This window comes from Megalops cyprinoides, chromosome 24 (assembly GCF_013368585.1).
Source record: "Megalops cyprinoides isolate fMegCyp1 chromosome 24, fMegCyp1.pri, whole genome shotgun sequence".
NCBI classification, from domain to species: domain Eukaryota; kingdom Metazoa; phylum Chordata; class Actinopteri; order Elopiformes; family Megalopidae; genus Megalops; species Megalops cyprinoides.
The window spans coordinates 11,913,687-11,931,476 of NC_050606.1; the positions used below are offsets into that span (position 1 = coordinate 11,913,687).

General features: G+C 41.0%; 3 protein-coding genes across 5 annotated transcripts; 2 read left to right on the top strand and 1 right to left on the bottom strand.

The window, feature by feature from the left end:
* Positions 1–1,798, bottom strand: LOC118771297 (cathelicidin-2-like). Its single transcript, XM_036519250.1, has 4 exons — positions 1,571–1,798; positions 1,330–1,452; positions 564–671; positions 1–168 (listed from the first exon to the last, which is right to left on the bottom strand). The coding sequence occupies exons 1-4, from the start codon at positions 1,748–1,750 to the stop codon at positions 124–126; spliced, it is 456 nt and encodes a 151-aa protein (XP_036375143.1). The 5' UTR covers positions 1,751–1,798; the 3' UTR covers positions 1–123.
* A 2,649-nt stretch (positions 1,799–4,447) lies between these two features.
* Positions 4,448–6,663, top strand: LOC118771329 (cathelicidin-2-like). The gene is made up of 4 exons (XM_036519292.1): positions 4,448–4,667; positions 4,786–4,908; positions 5,567–5,674; positions 6,079–6,663. The coding sequence occupies exons 1-4, from the start codon at positions 4,488–4,490 to the stop codon at positions 6,121–6,123; spliced, it is 456 nt and encodes a 151-aa protein (XP_036375185.1). The 5' UTR covers positions 4,448–4,487; the 3' UTR covers positions 6,124–6,663.
* Positions 6,664–7,741: 1,078 nt separating this feature from the next.
* Positions 7,742–16,212, top strand: LOC118771262 (meiosis-specific coiled-coil domain-containing protein MEIOC-like). Of its 3 annotated transcripts, none has more exons than XM_036519205.1 (7): positions 7,742–7,872; positions 9,960–10,126; positions 11,090–11,188; positions 11,400–13,245; positions 13,608–13,742; positions 14,024–14,225; positions 15,130–16,212. In XM_036519205.1, the coding sequence occupies exons 1-7, from the start codon at positions 7,867–7,869 to the stop codon at positions 15,405–15,407; spliced, it is 2,733 nt and encodes a 910-aa protein (XP_036375098.1). In that variant the 5' UTR covers positions 7,742–7,866; the 3' UTR covers positions 15,408–16,212. The 3 variants fall into 3 exon arrangements, with proteins under 3 accessions (XP_036375098.1, XP_036375100.1, XP_036375099.1); XM_036519207.1 differs by having other exon boundaries at positions 14,024–14,204; XM_036519206.1 differs by having other exon boundaries at positions 9,963–10,126.
* Positions 16,213–17,790: the final 1,578 nt, after the last annotated feature.

Sequence of the window (17,790 nt, forward strand, 5' to 3'; positions counted from 1 at the left end):
TAAGCTGAATTGACACATTTATTCAGAAATAAATACACAGTTGTAAAACACAGACACAATAGGCAAAATAAAAATGCTGGTGATTGGTTTTGCTCTGATGCCATGTCTTCTGATGCCATATCTTTACCAGTTGAAGTACTTTGCCCAGCTGGGAGGCTCTGAGAGTTTCTGAAAAAGCAGACAAAAGAGTGATTGACAAATAAAATATATAAAGCAACCACCAAATGGAAGGAAATGATGTAATTTGAAAAACACTAAGCAGTATTAGACATCTAAGATTAGATGAAAGCAGCACTATCACAGTTAGATAATCATTATAGTGATGTAGGCTAATGGCTTCCCTAAACTTAAACGCATTAATGCTCCATTCCATTGGTAACCATGTAGAAAATATGAACATAATTTACAAGTCAAATACCACTTACTGGTTGTAAGGTTGATTTAGATATTGATGTCTTTTCAGACTTCAACCATTTATATTAATAAGTACCCTAGGGTAGATCCCATATTAAATTGGCAAATATCTGTAAATATTAGCAGGTGCATATATGTGAAATGTAAACCTTGCGCTCCGCTGGGTCCGTAACCTCCCTGCAGGACACTGTGAGTGATGCTGCCTCCGCTGGCTGTGACTTCAGGACTGTGGCTGTGCTGGAGCACATCTTCAGAGACTGCAGACAAGGTGAAACAGAGAACCAATCAGCTCCCAGTAACACCATCTACTGGAGATGCCTTGTTCCCAGGTCAGTGATGTCAGTGGTTCGTGTGTAGGTTAAGCAGGTCATGTGACCAGAGAGTGCTGGATAATTGATATGACTGACAAGACTTCACTTGCATAGTTTCACTGTCTGAAGGTGAACAGTCTTGCAGGAGTCAATTAATACAGTTTTTCTATAACAAGTAGAAATTCCTTGCTGTCCCCACTAAAGAGTTCTGGTCTTAGCCATAGAGATCCAATTAAGAATACTCTGTCTACAACTATGCTCAAACATATCAATGAGCAGGTAGGCTTGGACTGTATTTCCATTCTTTATGATGGATGGGTTCATTGATTCCACACATGCTGCCTGTGATCAGAATCTGAACCAATCAAGTAGCTCAATCATGAGATTGACCTCAGATTTACTTCTAGTCTGTATGGATACTGGTGGTATTCTGGTCTTGATATTTTCCACATATCCACATATTCATACTTATATATGTCATAATCTATATATTCACATGTCATATATTTTGTGCTATTAAGAGGTTTACATGAGGGGTTTTCTCCCTTGCCCTGAGTACTTCCAATGGCATCTGGGAGGGATGAGGTGGATGGCATGGACTCACCCCGTTCTCCTTGAAGACGCACTCTTCCTTCAGATAGTCCACTGATTTGGGGCACACTGTCTCCTTCAGTGTGAAAGTGATGGACTTGATGATGACAGAGCCGTCACCAGGCTCAAACATCGACTAACAGGGAGAGAGAGAGAGCAGGGAAAACGCAATTCAGTATTTAAACAAACATTCAACACGGTTGCTGGAAACATGAAGAAAAGTACACATTTGCAGAAGTCTAAAATGGCCATACCATTGACCGTAGTGGGCTCTGTTTGGGCGGCCCAAAGGCATTCTTCTCATCACTCTTCTGGTTGAAGTCGACAGTAGCTGCTTTGAGGACGTCCATGAAGGTAAAGACGCTCTTGGCCAGAGTCACAGAGACCAGAGCGGTCAGAGCAAGCAGCAGCAGAGATCCAGCGGAGATTCTCATCTTATCTGTGTATCTCACTCACTGAGACTGATGAAGCGCAGCACGAGCTCCGGGCTATTTAAACCTACCTGGATGAAGGTTTCAAGATGACGCAACTCTCCATGGATAGCCCGGGGGCTGTCTGTCAAACATTGTCATAAAACCACAAAGGTGACAGTGTGTTGCGAAATTGACAGTCTCACAGATTTCCAAACATTTTAGACCAGATGTACTCTTGCAATTCTGGAAACATGGGAAAAGCACAGAGACCTGTAAACAAGGACTTCTATTCAAATTACCATTGTGTACCTGCCTACTAAGCAAGTCAAGCTGAAGTATTATATAACTATTATCCTAGTATCCTAAAATACACTTTGTTGTATCAAAAATTAAAAATTAAACCCTGTACAAAAATGTTTTAAATGGTATATTGCAGTGCCTAGGGTGGGGGAGAAAACAAAGAGCAAGAGGTGGAAGTTGACTATGAACTAAACCACACCACTACGAATGAGCCCTGCCACTCTTACTGGGTTTTTTTCAACTCTCCATAGACACCCGGGACTGTCTGTCCAAGTTTGAAATCAGAGTGTTGTTGCAGTTTTGAAATTGTCAACATGAAGGACTTCCGGTAAATTTCAACACCATCAATTCTTAAATTCATCAGTTCTAACTTTTAAATTCATAAATTCTAACTTTGGAAAATGAATGCAAACAGAAGAAAATCAGATAAAGTTGTAAATAGAGGGGCCTCTCTGGGAATTTCCACTACAGCATGAAGTGAGGCTAACCTATTTATGCATGTTCCAAATACACACTGTTTTTCTGTAAATATATTTTAAATCTACACTGGTTATTATAAAATACACGGAAATGGAAATAGAGCATTAAATGTTAATATAATACAGTATTGTTATGTGGTTAGGTTTTAGCATTCTGCTGCAGTTTACTGGTGTGGAGGACAGGGTTGTGAGTCGAGTTGAACAGTCAAAGAATAACCACTATGAATAAGTTAACTACGACTGGCCCCGGCCACTTTCAGTTTGTAAGACGGGTGTATTTTACAGCATGGCAGTATTATTTAATTATTTTCATAAGAGCACATATGTGTATGGAGCATTTCTCTACTTGCTTCCATGTGGGATTTCCGTGTGAGGTCGCCGGCATTCAACTCAGGTCAGCACGCTGTCTCCACAATCTGCTGCAGCTGCTGCACTTCCCGTAACCACTTTGTATGACATCATCAGGAAAACCCTCTGGCACATATTCACATGTTTGCCTATGCGCAATCAGACAGTTGTTTTCAAACGGAAAAGTACCAAACTGTGAAATATTCACTGCTTTCATATAACCCTGAAACCCTGGTTTTCAGGGTTTCAAAGACATACACGTAGAAAGCTTTGTGCTGTTTGAAAGAAAATGCTTTTAGTCATTTTGGAGCATAGATGCAAGCTTTCCTTGTTCCATCCACTTCAGGTTGCATTGGAAAATATGAACTTTTTGACTACAATATATGTCATTTTCCCCACAGTTTGCAATGAGATTGAAATCCTGTATAATTGCTAGATTGATTGTAGTTGATTACTAACTCATAATATGAAATATGCCTTTAATGAATAAATGATTTTAAAAAACAGAAATAATAGGTTGTAGTTCAGTTGAATAGAGGTAAATGGCAGAACACCTCAGGGTTTTATGAACTATAACTTGGCACTACATTGTGTACATGACATTACATTGGCACCTTTGCCATAAATAACTCCATAACATTGCATGGTAATTTTCAGAATTTTCCAAAATCAAGAGTGAATGGAATATCTGTCAATAGAAGCTCCTTGAACAATTACAGATTCAATTAGGCAGTCTGAGATGTTATAAAGTTGAGAATAATTCTTTCCTTCATCTTACACAGGAGTTTAGGGATTAGAACTTTGCCTTTGAAAGCTGCTGGTCACCATCTCCAGGGAAGAATCTGAATACAATCCAGAGGCGTTCCACAGGTTACAGTGATGGCATGAAGTTATGGAAAACACGGCCTCTGTAACAGACTGAGGACAGAGCGTGCTGGACAGTTTCCGGAACCTCGGGTAGGTAGAGTAGGTGTAAAAGCAATACTTCGCAGAACGCTCAGTTGCCCTTGTGAAATGTGTGTATTTTCATAAATTAAATGTAATGTGAAAATGTGTTACATGCTTTTCTGATTTTTTCCAATATTGTTCCTGAACAAAAATTCAAGTATTGTTGAAAAAAACCCAGTAAGAGTGGCAGGGCTCATTCGTAGTGGTGTGGTTTAGTTCATAGTCAACTTCCACCTCTTGCTCTTTGTTTTCTCCCCCACCCTAGGCACTGCAATATACCATTTAAAACATTTTTGTACAGGGTTTAATTTTTAATTTTTGATACAACAAAGTGTATTTTAGGATACTAGGATAATAGTTATATAATACTTCAGCTTGACTTGCTTAGTAGGCAGGTACACAATGGTAATTTGAATAGAAGTCCTTGTTTACAGGTCTCTGTGCTTTTCCCATGTTTCCAGAATTGCAAGAGTACATCTGGTCTAAAATGTTTGGAAATCTGTGAGACTGTCAATTTCGCAACACACTGTCACCTTTGTGGTTTTATGACAATGTTTGACAGACAGCCCCCGGGCTATCCATGGAGAGTTGCGTCATCTTGAAACCTTCATCCAGGTAGGTTTAAATAGCCCGGAGCTCGTGCTGCGCTTCATCAGTCTCAGTGAGTGAGATACACAGATAAGATGAGAATCTCCGCTGGATCTCTGCTGCTGCTTGCTCTGACCGCTCTGGTCTCTGTGACTCTGGCCAAGAGCGTCTTTACCTTCATGGACGTCCTCAAAGCAGCTACTGTCGACTTCAACCAGAAGAGTGATGAGAAGAATGCCTTTGGGCCGCCCAAACAGAGCCCACTACGGTCAATGGTATGGCCATTTTAGACTTCTGCAAATGTGTACTTTTCTTCATGTTTCCAGCAACCGTGTTGAATGTTTGTTTAAATACTGAATTGCGTTTTCCCTGCTCTCTCTCTCTCCCTGTTAGTCGATGTTTGAGCCTGGTGACGGCTCTGTCATCATCAAGTCCATCACTTTCACACTGAAGGAGACAGTGTGCCCCAAATCAGTGGACTATCTGAAGGAAGAGTGCGTCTTCAAGGAGAACGGGGTGAGTCCATGCCATCCACCTCATCCCTCCCAGATGGCATTGGAAGTACTCAGGGCAAGGGAGAAAACCCCTCATGTAAACCTCTTAATAGCACAAAATATATGACATGTGAATATATAGATTATGACATATATAAGTATGAATATGTGGATATGTGGAAAATATCAAGACCAGAGTACCACTAGTATCCATACAGACTAGAAGTAAATCTGAGGTCAATCTCATGATTGAGCTACTTGATTGGTTCAGATTCTGATCACAGGCAGCATGTGTGGAATCAATGAACCCATCCATCATAAAGAATGGAAATACAGTCCAAGCCTACCTGCTCATTGATATGTTTGAGCATAGTTGTAGACAGAGTATTCTTAATTGGATCTCTATGGCTAAGACCAGAACTCTTTAGTGGGGACAGCAAGGAATTTCTACTTGTTATAGAAAAACTGTATTAATTGACTCCTGCAAGACTGTTCACCTTCAGACAGTGAAACTATGCAGGTGAAGTCTTGTCAGTCATATCAATTATCCAGCACTCTCTGGTCACATGACCTGCTTAACCTACACACGAACCACTGACATCACTGACCTGGGAACAAGGCATCTCCAGTAGATGGTGTTACTGGGAGCTGATTGGTTCTCTGTTTCACCTTGTCTGCAGTCTCTGAAGATGTGCTCCAGCACAGCCACAGTCCTGAAGTCACAGCCAGCGGAGGCAGCATCACTCACAGTGTCCTGCAGGGAGGTTACGGACCCAGCGGAGCGCAAGGTTTACATTTCACATATATGCACCTGCTAATATTTACAGATATTTGTCAATTTAATATGGGATCTACCCTAGGGTACTTATTAATATAAATGGTTGAAGTCTGAAAAGACATCAATATCTAAATCAACCTTACAACCAGTAAATGGTATTTGACTTGTAAATTATGTTCATATTTTCTACATGGTTACCAATGGAATGGAGCATTAATGCGTTTAAGTTTAGGGAAGCCATTAGCCTACATCACTATAATGATTATCTAACTGTGATAGTGCTGCTTTCATCTAATCTTAGATGTCTAATACTGCTTAGTGTTTTGCAAATTACATCATTTCCTTCCATTTGGGGGTTGCTTTATATATTTTATTTGTCAATCACTCAGTAATTATTTTGTCTGCTTTTTTCAGAAACTCTCAGAGCCTCCCAGCTGGACAAAGTACTTCAACTGGTAAAGATGTGGCATCAGAAGACATGGCGTCAGAGCAAAACCATTCACCAGCATTTTTATTTTGCCTGTGTATTATATCTGTTTTTTTTTTTTTTTTACAACGGTGTTAATTCGTTTCTGAATAAATGCATCAATTCAACTTACCCACTCTATCAAACATCTTTTCTCTAATGGTACACTGCACTAGGAGGGCAAGCACATTCTGCACTTGTCTTGGGTCAAAGAGAATTGTTTTGTTCTTTAGTTTCGCATGAGACTATAACGCTGATCTATTTTACCTCAAAGGCGATGTTAACTAATAGATGACCAACTCATCTATTAAGTAAGAAATGTAATGATTTATGAAATAGAATGTAAAATACCATTATGAAAAATCATGAAAATGTGCGATGTCTACAGATAGCTTTCACCACATACATGTGGTTGATCTGATCACTGGGGCGAGACTTTTTTTTTTGAGTTGTTTGAAGGACTCAATGTCTATTGCTTCAAAAAACGTGCAATAGCACCACCAGCCGCCAATAAACAGAAATTACTGTTCTTTTATCTTGTCACTCATTTTGCTTTGAGTAGTTTTCTACCTTGTGTTAGAACAGAGTATTTTTTTTTCACAACCAATACATTGAACACATGTTTTTATTATCCAAAAAGAAACCATGAATAAGTCATAATAGACTATGCAATGCTGTAGCATCCACATAGAAGACAAAAATATTTTCCAGTCTCGAGGTTATCGACAGGTTTTGTTTGCCCAACTGCTTTATTGAATGATCGGTTGGAAAGAGCTCCGTGGCGGGAATGCTGGCGCACAGCTGTCCTGGCAAAGCTGTCAGGTGATTGGATAGTTGGGTCGATAGGTACAACTTTGGGGAAAAAAAGATGATGCAACGATGCAAACGTAATCCACGTATAATAAGACCGTTAACAAAACGTATGAACTGTAGCTCCCCGGCAATCCAAATGCAATGCAAATCTTAAGCTTTGTGCAACCGCTGTGATTTGCATTCGCAAAGAGCGCTTTGTTTGTCGGTTCTCGTGGTTATGAACAGCTAACGAGGCTAACGAAATCGAAAATGACTTGATTAGGCAACTGGTCAAGCGTCACTGTAGTTACTTAATGTAACGTTTGTAGCCAACAGCAAGAATGTCACACCAGGCTTTGACATGCAGACAGGTAAGTAGGGGGCTGACAAACAGCGCAGGTAACGCAAAATATTTAACTAGCTTTAGATGCAGATATGAGCAGATGACTAAATCGTCTTTGTTATGATATTCCATGTTGTTGTTGGGCAGGTCGGCAGATAGCTAACCTGATCCTATGATTTTTGTTAGAAAAATTGGGCATAGTTAGGAATTTTTGTATAATATTGCATTTGCTAGATAGATGGTTGGGTAGGTGTAAATATAGTTAGTTATATGGCAATAACGTAAAGGAAGATGGCACATGTGTCCGAAGTATGTATTAAGTTCCTTTATGTTTGTCCATCAACCATAATCATCACATTTCGAACGAAGTGTAGCTGCCAGTAGTGCTTTTCCCAGCTTCTAAAAATCGTCACCCTCCAATGATGTCATCGATGCGTGGAAATGCGTTTCCTGCGTGAACAGTTCGGAAAGATTGCTGAACAAATGGCGCCTGAGGAAGATACGTAAGCTGTGCATTGAACCTAAAATTACGCAAAACAGCAGCACGTACTTCTAATAGAAGGAAAAGGAATGGTTTGTGATCCGAACAAGGTGCAATCTCATGCAGGTCAGTTGTGGACTGGAGCGTAAACTAAGATAGTTAGCTTGTTAACCAAAGGGACGCTATGGCATGTTTTCTGAAACGAGCACTGCAGCATTTGCTTCTTGTTACGAAATCGCGAGCACTTGCAACAACAAATGACGCTGTCTACGACCTACCTAGCTAGCTGCATCGCCACGGCTTTGTGTGGTTGTTAGGAAGCAAACGTTAGTCTTGTATAGTTATCTTATCAAGTTGTCCTGCTGATATGCGGGTTCTAACTGAACATGAACTATTGAGCAAAATCCGCTGCAGTGACATCAATGTAGGAAACGTTTGATAGCGAAAATATTATTGCATACTGACAAATCGAGTGTGGGCAGCTATATCAGGGATTTTGCTAGCGGGCGCTTGCCAAAAATTAGTTCGTCAAGGCGTGGGAGGCTGGGCTGACTGCAGTGTTTTGATTGCACACGTAACGTTAGCTGGCTAGCTGGCTAATAGGAGCAATAACCATGAAGAGCGAAGCACTTTAAATGATAGTCGCACATGCCATATTTCATATCCGCCAGCAAATCAATTAGCTGACTCGTTAGTAATTCTCAGCAAATTATGTTTGCTAGGTAGTTGCAGGAGTTGTATCGTAGTTGTAGTATGACGTTAGATGAGTTGCTAACCAGCAAGCTAGGTACACAGACAGTATGTGTTAGCTAACACATACTATCAACAGGTTGTCATTCAAGTCCCTTGATTTCCATCGCTAGTGCTAACTTCTACAGAATGCAACGTTAATCATCTTGCCCTTTAGCTAAATAGCTAAAGTTACCAGTAGCCGTATTCAGCACTTGGAGTTACGTTATTTCAGCTAGCTACTGTTAGCTGAGGTGAGCTCATGTACTTGTACCAGTTAAGTTAGTTAAGTGGTGACTGAAAGTTGAGATGTGCTAGTTAGCAAGCTAATGTTAGCTTGTTAGTTTAGGTTGCTGTGTTCGAGGTAGCAAGGTAAGGTTAATCTTAGCTATCTTTGTCTTATTTTTATTAATATGCGCTTTAGATAGTTTAACATACTAGGCTAGGTATGCTATCCAAAATTTGTGTGTGAATTCGTCAATGACTGCACAGACGTCCATAAATATACCGTTCCCGTGACAGTGTTTGGAAAGGATATTTACAGCTAACGTTAGGGTTGAAAGTCTGAGAAAAGGACACTAATTTAAACTAATTTAAGTTAATTTAGTTGCCTTGGTAACGTTAAAGTTACGTGGCAAACTGGCTATTATAACAAGGTACCTTCGATGTGCTTTACCTGAATTCCTTTAGTTACCTAGGTTACGTGAAATATCCTGCCGCACATTAAACATTGAATAGATCATATTAAAAGTGTATCTAAGCTATGTTAGCATTGGAACAGGATGAATATTTAGCAAATACGCTAACGTTAACGTAACTAACGTTTGTTGGCCAATGCTGATTGCAAACAACACCGTCTGGAACATCCGTGAGGAAGGGAGGGGGGATAGGCATTGCCTAGCATACGAGTTGGCATTGTCTTAAGTTAAGCGGCATCATGCAAGAGGTGTTGTAAAGGTATAGGCAAACTTTGATCATATTGTGTTAGGTAAGCTAACATAATGTCCGTTTGATATTTTGATTTACCATTAAAATTTGCACTGTCGTAAATTTACGTCAGTGTGACGTGGGCAAAACATGACGCGGTAACAGTGAGTAATTAGCTAGTGCAATTAAGATTTTGGCCTTAAAATCTCACATTTTCGCATAGTTATATGCATGCATTTGTTCATGTTGGACGCGTGGTGTTTTACATAAAATGACGACAATAAACATGCTGTTTTTGAAATATGAATTTTAATACTTTTAATTAATATGGAACATTACTATTCATACATTTCAAAATAGACAATGCAACGGTTTCTCCTGGAGTCGAGCAATTCTGGGAGTTACTCGGATTAAAACGATGAGAGGTCAAATTATACAAATTATATGTATACACGGTGGAAGTTGAAGTGTTTGCTGTAGATTATTACTGCCATTTGTTAAATTACATTGTATTATCTGCCTCTGTCCTCATCACCTATGTCTCACACCGCCACTAGAAGATAAGTTTGAAGAAGGAAAGCATGGACACCCAGCTTCTGCCCTCTTCAGTGTTCAGCGGAAATGCAGCCTCAGCCCTGGACCCGGCTCTGCTGTACGGCACCTGGTCAGCATTCACTGACGATGTCAAGCCCTCTGCCACCTTTCCAGATGGCAGTTTGTCCAGGTAACAAATGGGCATGGAAGGCAGTGAATGAGAGCGCTGTAAATGAAGTATGCATGGTGCACTGAAGGCTGTGGACCTTATGAAAGTCCAGCAGGCAAGCTTGAGCCAGACAGAATAAAAGCCTTATACTTGGTGAATCCTGACTTTGATCTTGTAAATGTTGCCTCTGGTTTTAGTCAAAGAGTTTGAACTGAATCAATCGGTCTGCTTTTAACATGCGTCTCCACTGGCAGGTACTTATGGAAGACCACTGTTTGATTACGGTTATACGCTTGTTAACAGACAAGCAGAAGCAGGTTAAATTCGTTTTTTTTTTTTTTTGCTTTTATCACTGTTGTACCTTTTAGGACTGAAGCAGTGAAATGGAAAATCAATGTTTTTTTTGTCATGTTTGCCTCTATAGTTATTGACATTAATAATGTATTATGCATTAATATTAAAAATGTACGTTGTTGCTACAATTTTCTATAGCTATAGCTAGCTAACGATCATTCGGAATAACCTTAAACATGGTAAAAATGGCAATTTATGTTTCACAATTACCTACGTTTACGCTGTTTTTTCACTGGACATCTGCTAGATCATGGCAATGGAAAATACTTAAATTCACACGGAGATGAAGAATGCAGAACAGTGTTTATACATAGATGCATTTGTGAGAGCTATTTGTGTGCCTCCAGGTTCTGTCTTTGTCAGTTCCCAGCACATGTGAACAGTTGAATCGTTAAAATCATGCTGCATGGGCACCGAGCAAGTTGATTTGTTTACATATATGAGGAAGGAGAATATTGTATTTTTAGCAATTTATAGGATGTGCACATCCTTCTTACACAGCTGGGATGGGCATTATATGTTTCTACCTTAAATGGTTAGCAGTTTTTACTTTTGAAAATGTCTATATGGCATGTTTTCAAGTCAGAATTTGTATAAATTATTAACTTTTGAATGTCATTGTTTTTTTAGGCATCAGGTCAACCAGCCTTATTCTGGTAATGGTCCAGATGTTTTTGGAATGGTCTCCAGTATCCTTGAAGAACCAAATGCTGAACATCTTGCAGATTGGTATGTTTTTAAGAGAGGGGGCCCATTGGCACTTTTCCACTACTTAAAAAAGTTTTTGTAGTTACGTTTTTTGCATGCTGTAACAATTCTATGCTGTTATGCTTACTCTGAAATTAATTATGGAAGTACATAACTCTTTCATTATTGTTGTAATTTTTTACATTAATTGCGTTTGTAACTTGAAGAAATTGCAAATAATGTTTCTGCACAGGAATTCATCCTCAAAGTTGTTTCCAGTATGGCCTGCAGACAGTGACCAAATCAGCCAAGATGGGAAGATGGTGCTAGGTGGAAATGGCTCCTCGGATGAGATCGATGTGAATAGCTTTTATCAGGATGCTTTTCAGAACATAGATGGCAATCAGATGGAAAGCCTTTACCAAGGTTTCCAAGGCTTGGACCTTATGGACTCCTGGCTTCTCAGCGGTAAAAAGGAGCCAGATTTGTCCATCCTTGACTCTGCGCAGTTCACTGACAGCTCTTACAATCAGCATGTCATGGTAAAAGGAAACTCCTTTGGCCACAGGGAAGACTTTGGTTTCAACAAAAGTGAGTGTGATCCTTGCTTGCAAGATGGCAGTACAGAGGTTCACAGTGGGAGCTTTCAGAAGTTACCGGGTGAGTTCGGCATGTATGCATTTCATAACCGCAGTAATAGCAACAACACACAAATGCAGAAGGAGTTCTTAATGGAGCAAGCCAGAGATAAATTCTTAAAATGTAGTAGTTCTGCGGAGCAAACAAGGTTGCCATGTGGCTCAGATAGCCCATCTGAGAGAGATAAATGGCCTCAGACAGCACAGCAGAGGCAACACCCTTTCAGAGGCTTTGAGGAGTACCACGTCCACCAACCTCAACGAAAGGCATTCTCCCCCTCCCAGAATTACTATGGTGAGAAGCATGGAAAGGTGAATGGGAGAAGTTGGAAGACAGGTGAACTTGGAGGTCCTAGTCTTCAAAATGGCTATCAGCCAAACAGAAAACCCTATGATCAAAGTCAGATGAGTTCTGCAGATTTGCCTTGCGATTTCACCCAAGCCTGCACCTCAGAGCTCCGAAGCGGGAGTTACGTGCAAGCAGGAAAATGTGGGCCTGCCTGGTCTGAAGGTGATTTGTTGAGCACTTCGTGGAAGCCTGGCTTGCAGAATGGGAGGAAGAGCAGCCCTGCCCACAGCCCTCGGGTGTCCTTGTCAGGTTTGACAAACTTCTCACCAAATGGAAACCCTGCCAGCCACCTGCTGGCCCCCAGCCCCCAGCCTCCGTACCGCTCCCACTCCTCCCCAGTCTCACCAGGGGGATGGCAGGACCGGAGATCCAAGCCCGGAGAAGGTCGTCCTGGTGCTTGGCCCCGTGGAGTACCTCCTGGAATTGCAAATCTGCGTATGTCCGGCAGCCATTCCAGACTGGACCCGACAGTAACCAAGGACAACCACTGTCAGCTCACTGTCACCAACAACCAGCGGGGCTACCCAGGCGGCTGGGGAGGTGCAGCCGAGGGTCCTGACAAGTATTTCCGCAACCGGACCAAGCACAGCCCAGATGGCCGCGACGACGGCAAGGCGACGAGGAAAAACGACAACTGGTTTCCTCAACCCGGTTTGTACGGAGGCTCCAACCAGCACCTGCACAGCAGCAGCAACAACAACTACTGGCGCAAACAGGACCAAGACAGAAGCAGCGTTTCTAACTTCAACTCGACTCAGTTTCTGCCTCCCTTCCAGCTCATGATGGCAGACCTGAAGCAAAAGCCGAGCCCGTCCCACTTTGGCCTGCACCGAGGAAACTCGGGGGTGGCGGGCAGTGGCTTCCCCCTGCCTCAGTCTGGCTTCCCCTTCCCCGACCTCATGGACCTGCTCCAGAGCGAGGACTTCAGCCACCTCAGCCCTTTCGTCAACGAGCTGCTCAACGCCGACATGCCTCCGCCTTACTTTGGCTTCCCCCCTCCCTTTAATAAGTACAGGCCTATGAGGAACCGCAGCGGCCCCGCCAGCGAGCTCCACGTGCAGCTGGAGCTGTGCTACGAGCAGTGGAGAACCTTGGAGAAGGAGAGGAAGAAGGTAAGGTCTGATGATGGGTGGTAGTGTAGCATAGTGGTAAGAAGCAAGGCTTGTAGCCAGAAGGCTGCTGGTTCGATTCCTGGCTGGACTGCACTGCTTTTGGGCAAGGCACTTAACCCACAATTTCCTAAATATCCAGCTATATAAATGGATTACATGTAAAAATTGTAACATATGTAAGTCACTTTGGATAAGAGCATCTGCTAAATGATAATGTAATAGTGTAATGACGATTGATGATTGGTGTTTTACTTGGTTTTGCTTGCGTTTGCCTGGTTCCCCAACTAAGCTTAAGAACGGTTGTAGATGTCTACTCTTTTCACCTCTGTTAACTTGAGCTCTCTACTTCATGGCTTTATTAGACTGAAGCCAATCTAGCCAGAAACTTTCCTGGCAAGAGGGTTACAAGCTCCAACAACACCCCCATTCCATGCCTCCCTGCGAATCCTTCCAGAGTTGATCGCTTGATTGTGGACCAGCTGAGAGAGCAGGCTAGGGTAAGTAGTATCAACAGAAATGGGAAGTTATTTAACTTGGAAAACCTTGGCACTTGTCAGCTCATTATTAACAACTGAAGTAGATCATTTATTTCATTAGAAATGTGGCATCCCGCATTTGTAAAGTGATTCTATAATATTGCACTAGATATCACAGAAAATGTGTTTGTAAAATGTGTGTGACCTGCAAAGAGAAAAAAAACACTCTTGTTGCCTGTACAAAAGAATACCTTATTGTATTAATTGTGTTAAATGTATTGTATACCGGTTCTTATCCACAGGTTCTGGCACTGGTTGGGAAGATGGAGCGTCTGCGTAGTGCACCAGTCCATGCCAACATCATCACCACTCTGGACCGGTACCTAGAAGCCATCCACTTTACCCAGCAGCGCCGCAAGGATGAGATTGTCAACACCACCAATCGCCACAGGCAGGGGGCGCCAAGATACAGCGATGACAAAGGTACAGCACCGCGGTCCCAAAGTAAGCCACTCCTTTAAATAGCTGGTAGCATCCTAGCTGCTGCAGGAGCACACAGGAGATGCTGATCCCTGCTTATTTCTGCTAAGTTTTTAGGTGACTGGAAGAATAGGAGACCTCCATGATTCAGCACATTATAACATTGAAGATTTGCAGGGCTATTCCTGGTGGAGAGTATAGTAGTCTCACCCAATATGTCATACCATGGCTGGTACAGTAATATATTCCAATTGATTAATTTGATTATCATCATTTTAAAGTAATTGCGACTGATTTTCACTGCAGATACATTCAGTTAGTGTTTTCTATTACAAATGCAAGACTAGGCTCTGTCTGATTGAACTGTTTTCTGCAGTTTAACACAGCGATTCATTGACATTTTTGTTTTGACGTTACCACCTTTTGACATGAAAAAAGCATAATGATAGAACAGAATAGAATTCTTACTTGAAAACTAGTAATGCAAATGGTTATTAACAGATATGAGTCATGAAAATAAATAAGAAATGACATTAAAGCTCTCGTGTAAACTTGACTTTGGTAAGTAAGAGAGCTTCTCAAATGTAGGAAGTGAATGGAATAAATGCTGCTTTGGATAACCAGTCACGTGAGCCTATTCTTACAGAAAAGAATAACTGTATGTGCATTGGATCACCAGGAAAGCCAGGGACATTCAGGAAAGGAAAGCCCACACAAGCTAACAGTGTTATATATCCATTTAGATTGGGCTGCGATGTCTTCACATGTTGACCTGGACAGTTTCCCAGTGCTCTGCATCTGTTTAGCTGTGTCTGTGATGTCTTTGTAGTTGCCCTGGCAACTGCCATTAAAGAGTTAGCAGTGTTAACCCCTTCCTGTTTATCGGTGCTCTGAATCTCTTTTGGGTGCGGCTGTGATGTCATTGCAGATGTGCTGGCCCTTGCAGCGGCCATTAAGGAGCTGGTGACGCTGACCAGGAAGGCTCGCACGGCCCTGTGGTGCGCCCTGCAGATGACCCTCCCGAAAAGCGCCGCGGGCGTCCCGGTGCGGCAGGCGGAGCTGGAGCGGGCCCTGCTGGAGCTGTGCGACCCGGGGGAGGGTGAGGTGCAGGACCCGGTGGGCGGCAAAACCAAACCGCCGACGGGCCAGCCGGGAGACGAGAGCGACAAAGCCGAGCGGGAGAACAGGGCCACCGACGAGCAGTGAGGACAGCGGATTGAGTCTGCCGGGTTACTTCCGAAGCGAGGTAACCTGGGAGCATACCCATACAAGTCTTACTAATTAGGTAAAGGGGGTAAACGGATGACCTGTTGTTGTGTTCATGTTAACGATTATCAGCACGAAAATGGATTTTGGCCAGTTTCATTTTGTGAAAAGTATTGTTTCATTTGACGTTCTGTGAATGAATTACATTTCTCATTTGAATGTTTGACACTTGGCTGGTGGAGCCATTCCTTCTTTAAGTGTGTAATACTTGTGTGCATTTCGTAGCCACTCGTTTATCTGGTGCACTTGTTTTGGTCTTTTTTCACTTTTTGTTTTATGTACTATGTCATTGTTACTGTGCAGTAGACGCTGGCCATTCACCCCTGTCCCTCTTAATTTACTGTAGTTCATAAGCTCTAGATGCCCAGTGGTAAAGACTAATCTAAATTTGGCCCCACCTTCAGTCTGTGCTCACACCACTGTTACGTGCCAAAAATAAGTGGTTTGGAACTGAATGTACATACTGGGCAAATTTCTGTTTTAGGTTAAAACAATTTGTTTTTCAGTGTGCATCTTGGTACCATTCCAAGGTTGTTGTGAATGCCCAACAGCAACAGAACATCTCCAAATTTTGATTTCTTTTCAGTTTTAGCAAGGATATTTGTCGTATTCTGTGGAGTGTTTTTATTTCATGGTCCAAAAAGGTAAAACATTGTACCATTCATAGTGTAAATATCCTACAAAAGAATTGTCTTTGAAGCAGAAATAGCAAGTAGCTGCCAGTATGTGCATGTAACATGTAACACAGGGGTTTTATTGACTTTTATGTTGTATTATTTTAGATGACAATGAAGTTTATTCTCAGGATTAGTACTTTGACTTACTAATACCTTTTTAGTGAGTTAAGAAAAAAAACAATTATATGACTTGGTAAGCACTTAAATCTATATTTTATTACATTATGTTGAAGAAATATCCAGAAATGTTCCATATTTATTTTAATAATTGAGATTGTGTTTAATTGTTTAATATAGCATTTAATGGATTTCGTTTATCAGTTTCCTATAGACCAGATTGAACTATTTACTCAGGAAATGTTTATGTAAGAAGTGGTTTTTGGGTTACGTGTGCAAGGAGTTTTCAGAAACCTAACTATACTAAGTTACCAAAGCTATTATCATTTGTTTAATAATTGATTGCATTACCTGTTTGTGACATATTCAGCTGTAGCAGTATATGAAGCTAACCAAACAGTCTTTGTACAATGGCTTAGACAATCACTAAGTTTGTATGTCTTAAACTACACGATTTGAATGTAGAAAATAATCACAAAAAAGGTTCCTCACACATTTCACAATATTGTATTTTAACACTTTAACAGTAGTTTCATTTATACTTTTGTTTTGAATAATGTTGCTATACGTTTACTACTTGTAATTTAAGCAATCTCAAATGTGTAATATTTGTAGTGTTAAATGCAGTTTATGGTAGGGCTTGAAAGAAGTCTTGCCTCATTTTAACCAACTTAAATAATGCTGAGGTGTTGATTCAGGAAATCAGTCTTGTGTGAAGATGGGATGAAACAGTCAGACATATTTCACAAAGGCAAAAGCCCACTTGTCATCACTGTGCTTAAATAACCACTATAATTCAGAGAAAAGCACTTTTTTTCAGTGACACATTTGCCCATTCACCATTAGTGAATGAATCTTGCCTACAGATTGAGCTGTTGACTTTTCTGATCATGGAAGCAGCCAATGAAAGTGCATCCTTCATGGACCCACATGAATTAGCATATGACCATGATCAGAGCAAAGAGAGCAGTTCATTATGAAGAAAAAAATCATCCTGACATTATTTTGGTTTGAGGTTACCATCTGCAAAGCCAAACAGGATCCAGCAATTTGGTATTGGTCAGTGACAGGACTTCGCATGTTATCTGGCCTTTAATTACACTAATGACTAGCATGTTTGCAGATCATTGTGTGTGACATTAAACATGTTTATTATAGTACTGTAAGTAGATTCTTATCTACCTCATTTTCACCGTAGATGAAGGTCTTCAGGAAGAAATTCTGACACTAATAATCAAGCTTAAAACATTCAACCCAACTCCAATTTCAATTTACAAGATTGTTGTTCATTCTGTTCTATTTATATATAATCAGCATTTTAAAGTTAATATCATGTTGACTTTAAGTACCATTCAACACCATGTAAATCTGCATGAATGACATTTTTGTTAGCCTCCAACATTTCATTACAATGCAAAACTACTGCTATGTTTTGTCTTAGTTTCCAGGATTGACTTCCTTATTTGTAGATTATATATAAATGAAACAAATATGGTTATAAATTGTTGAGACTGCGTGTAGTGGATTAA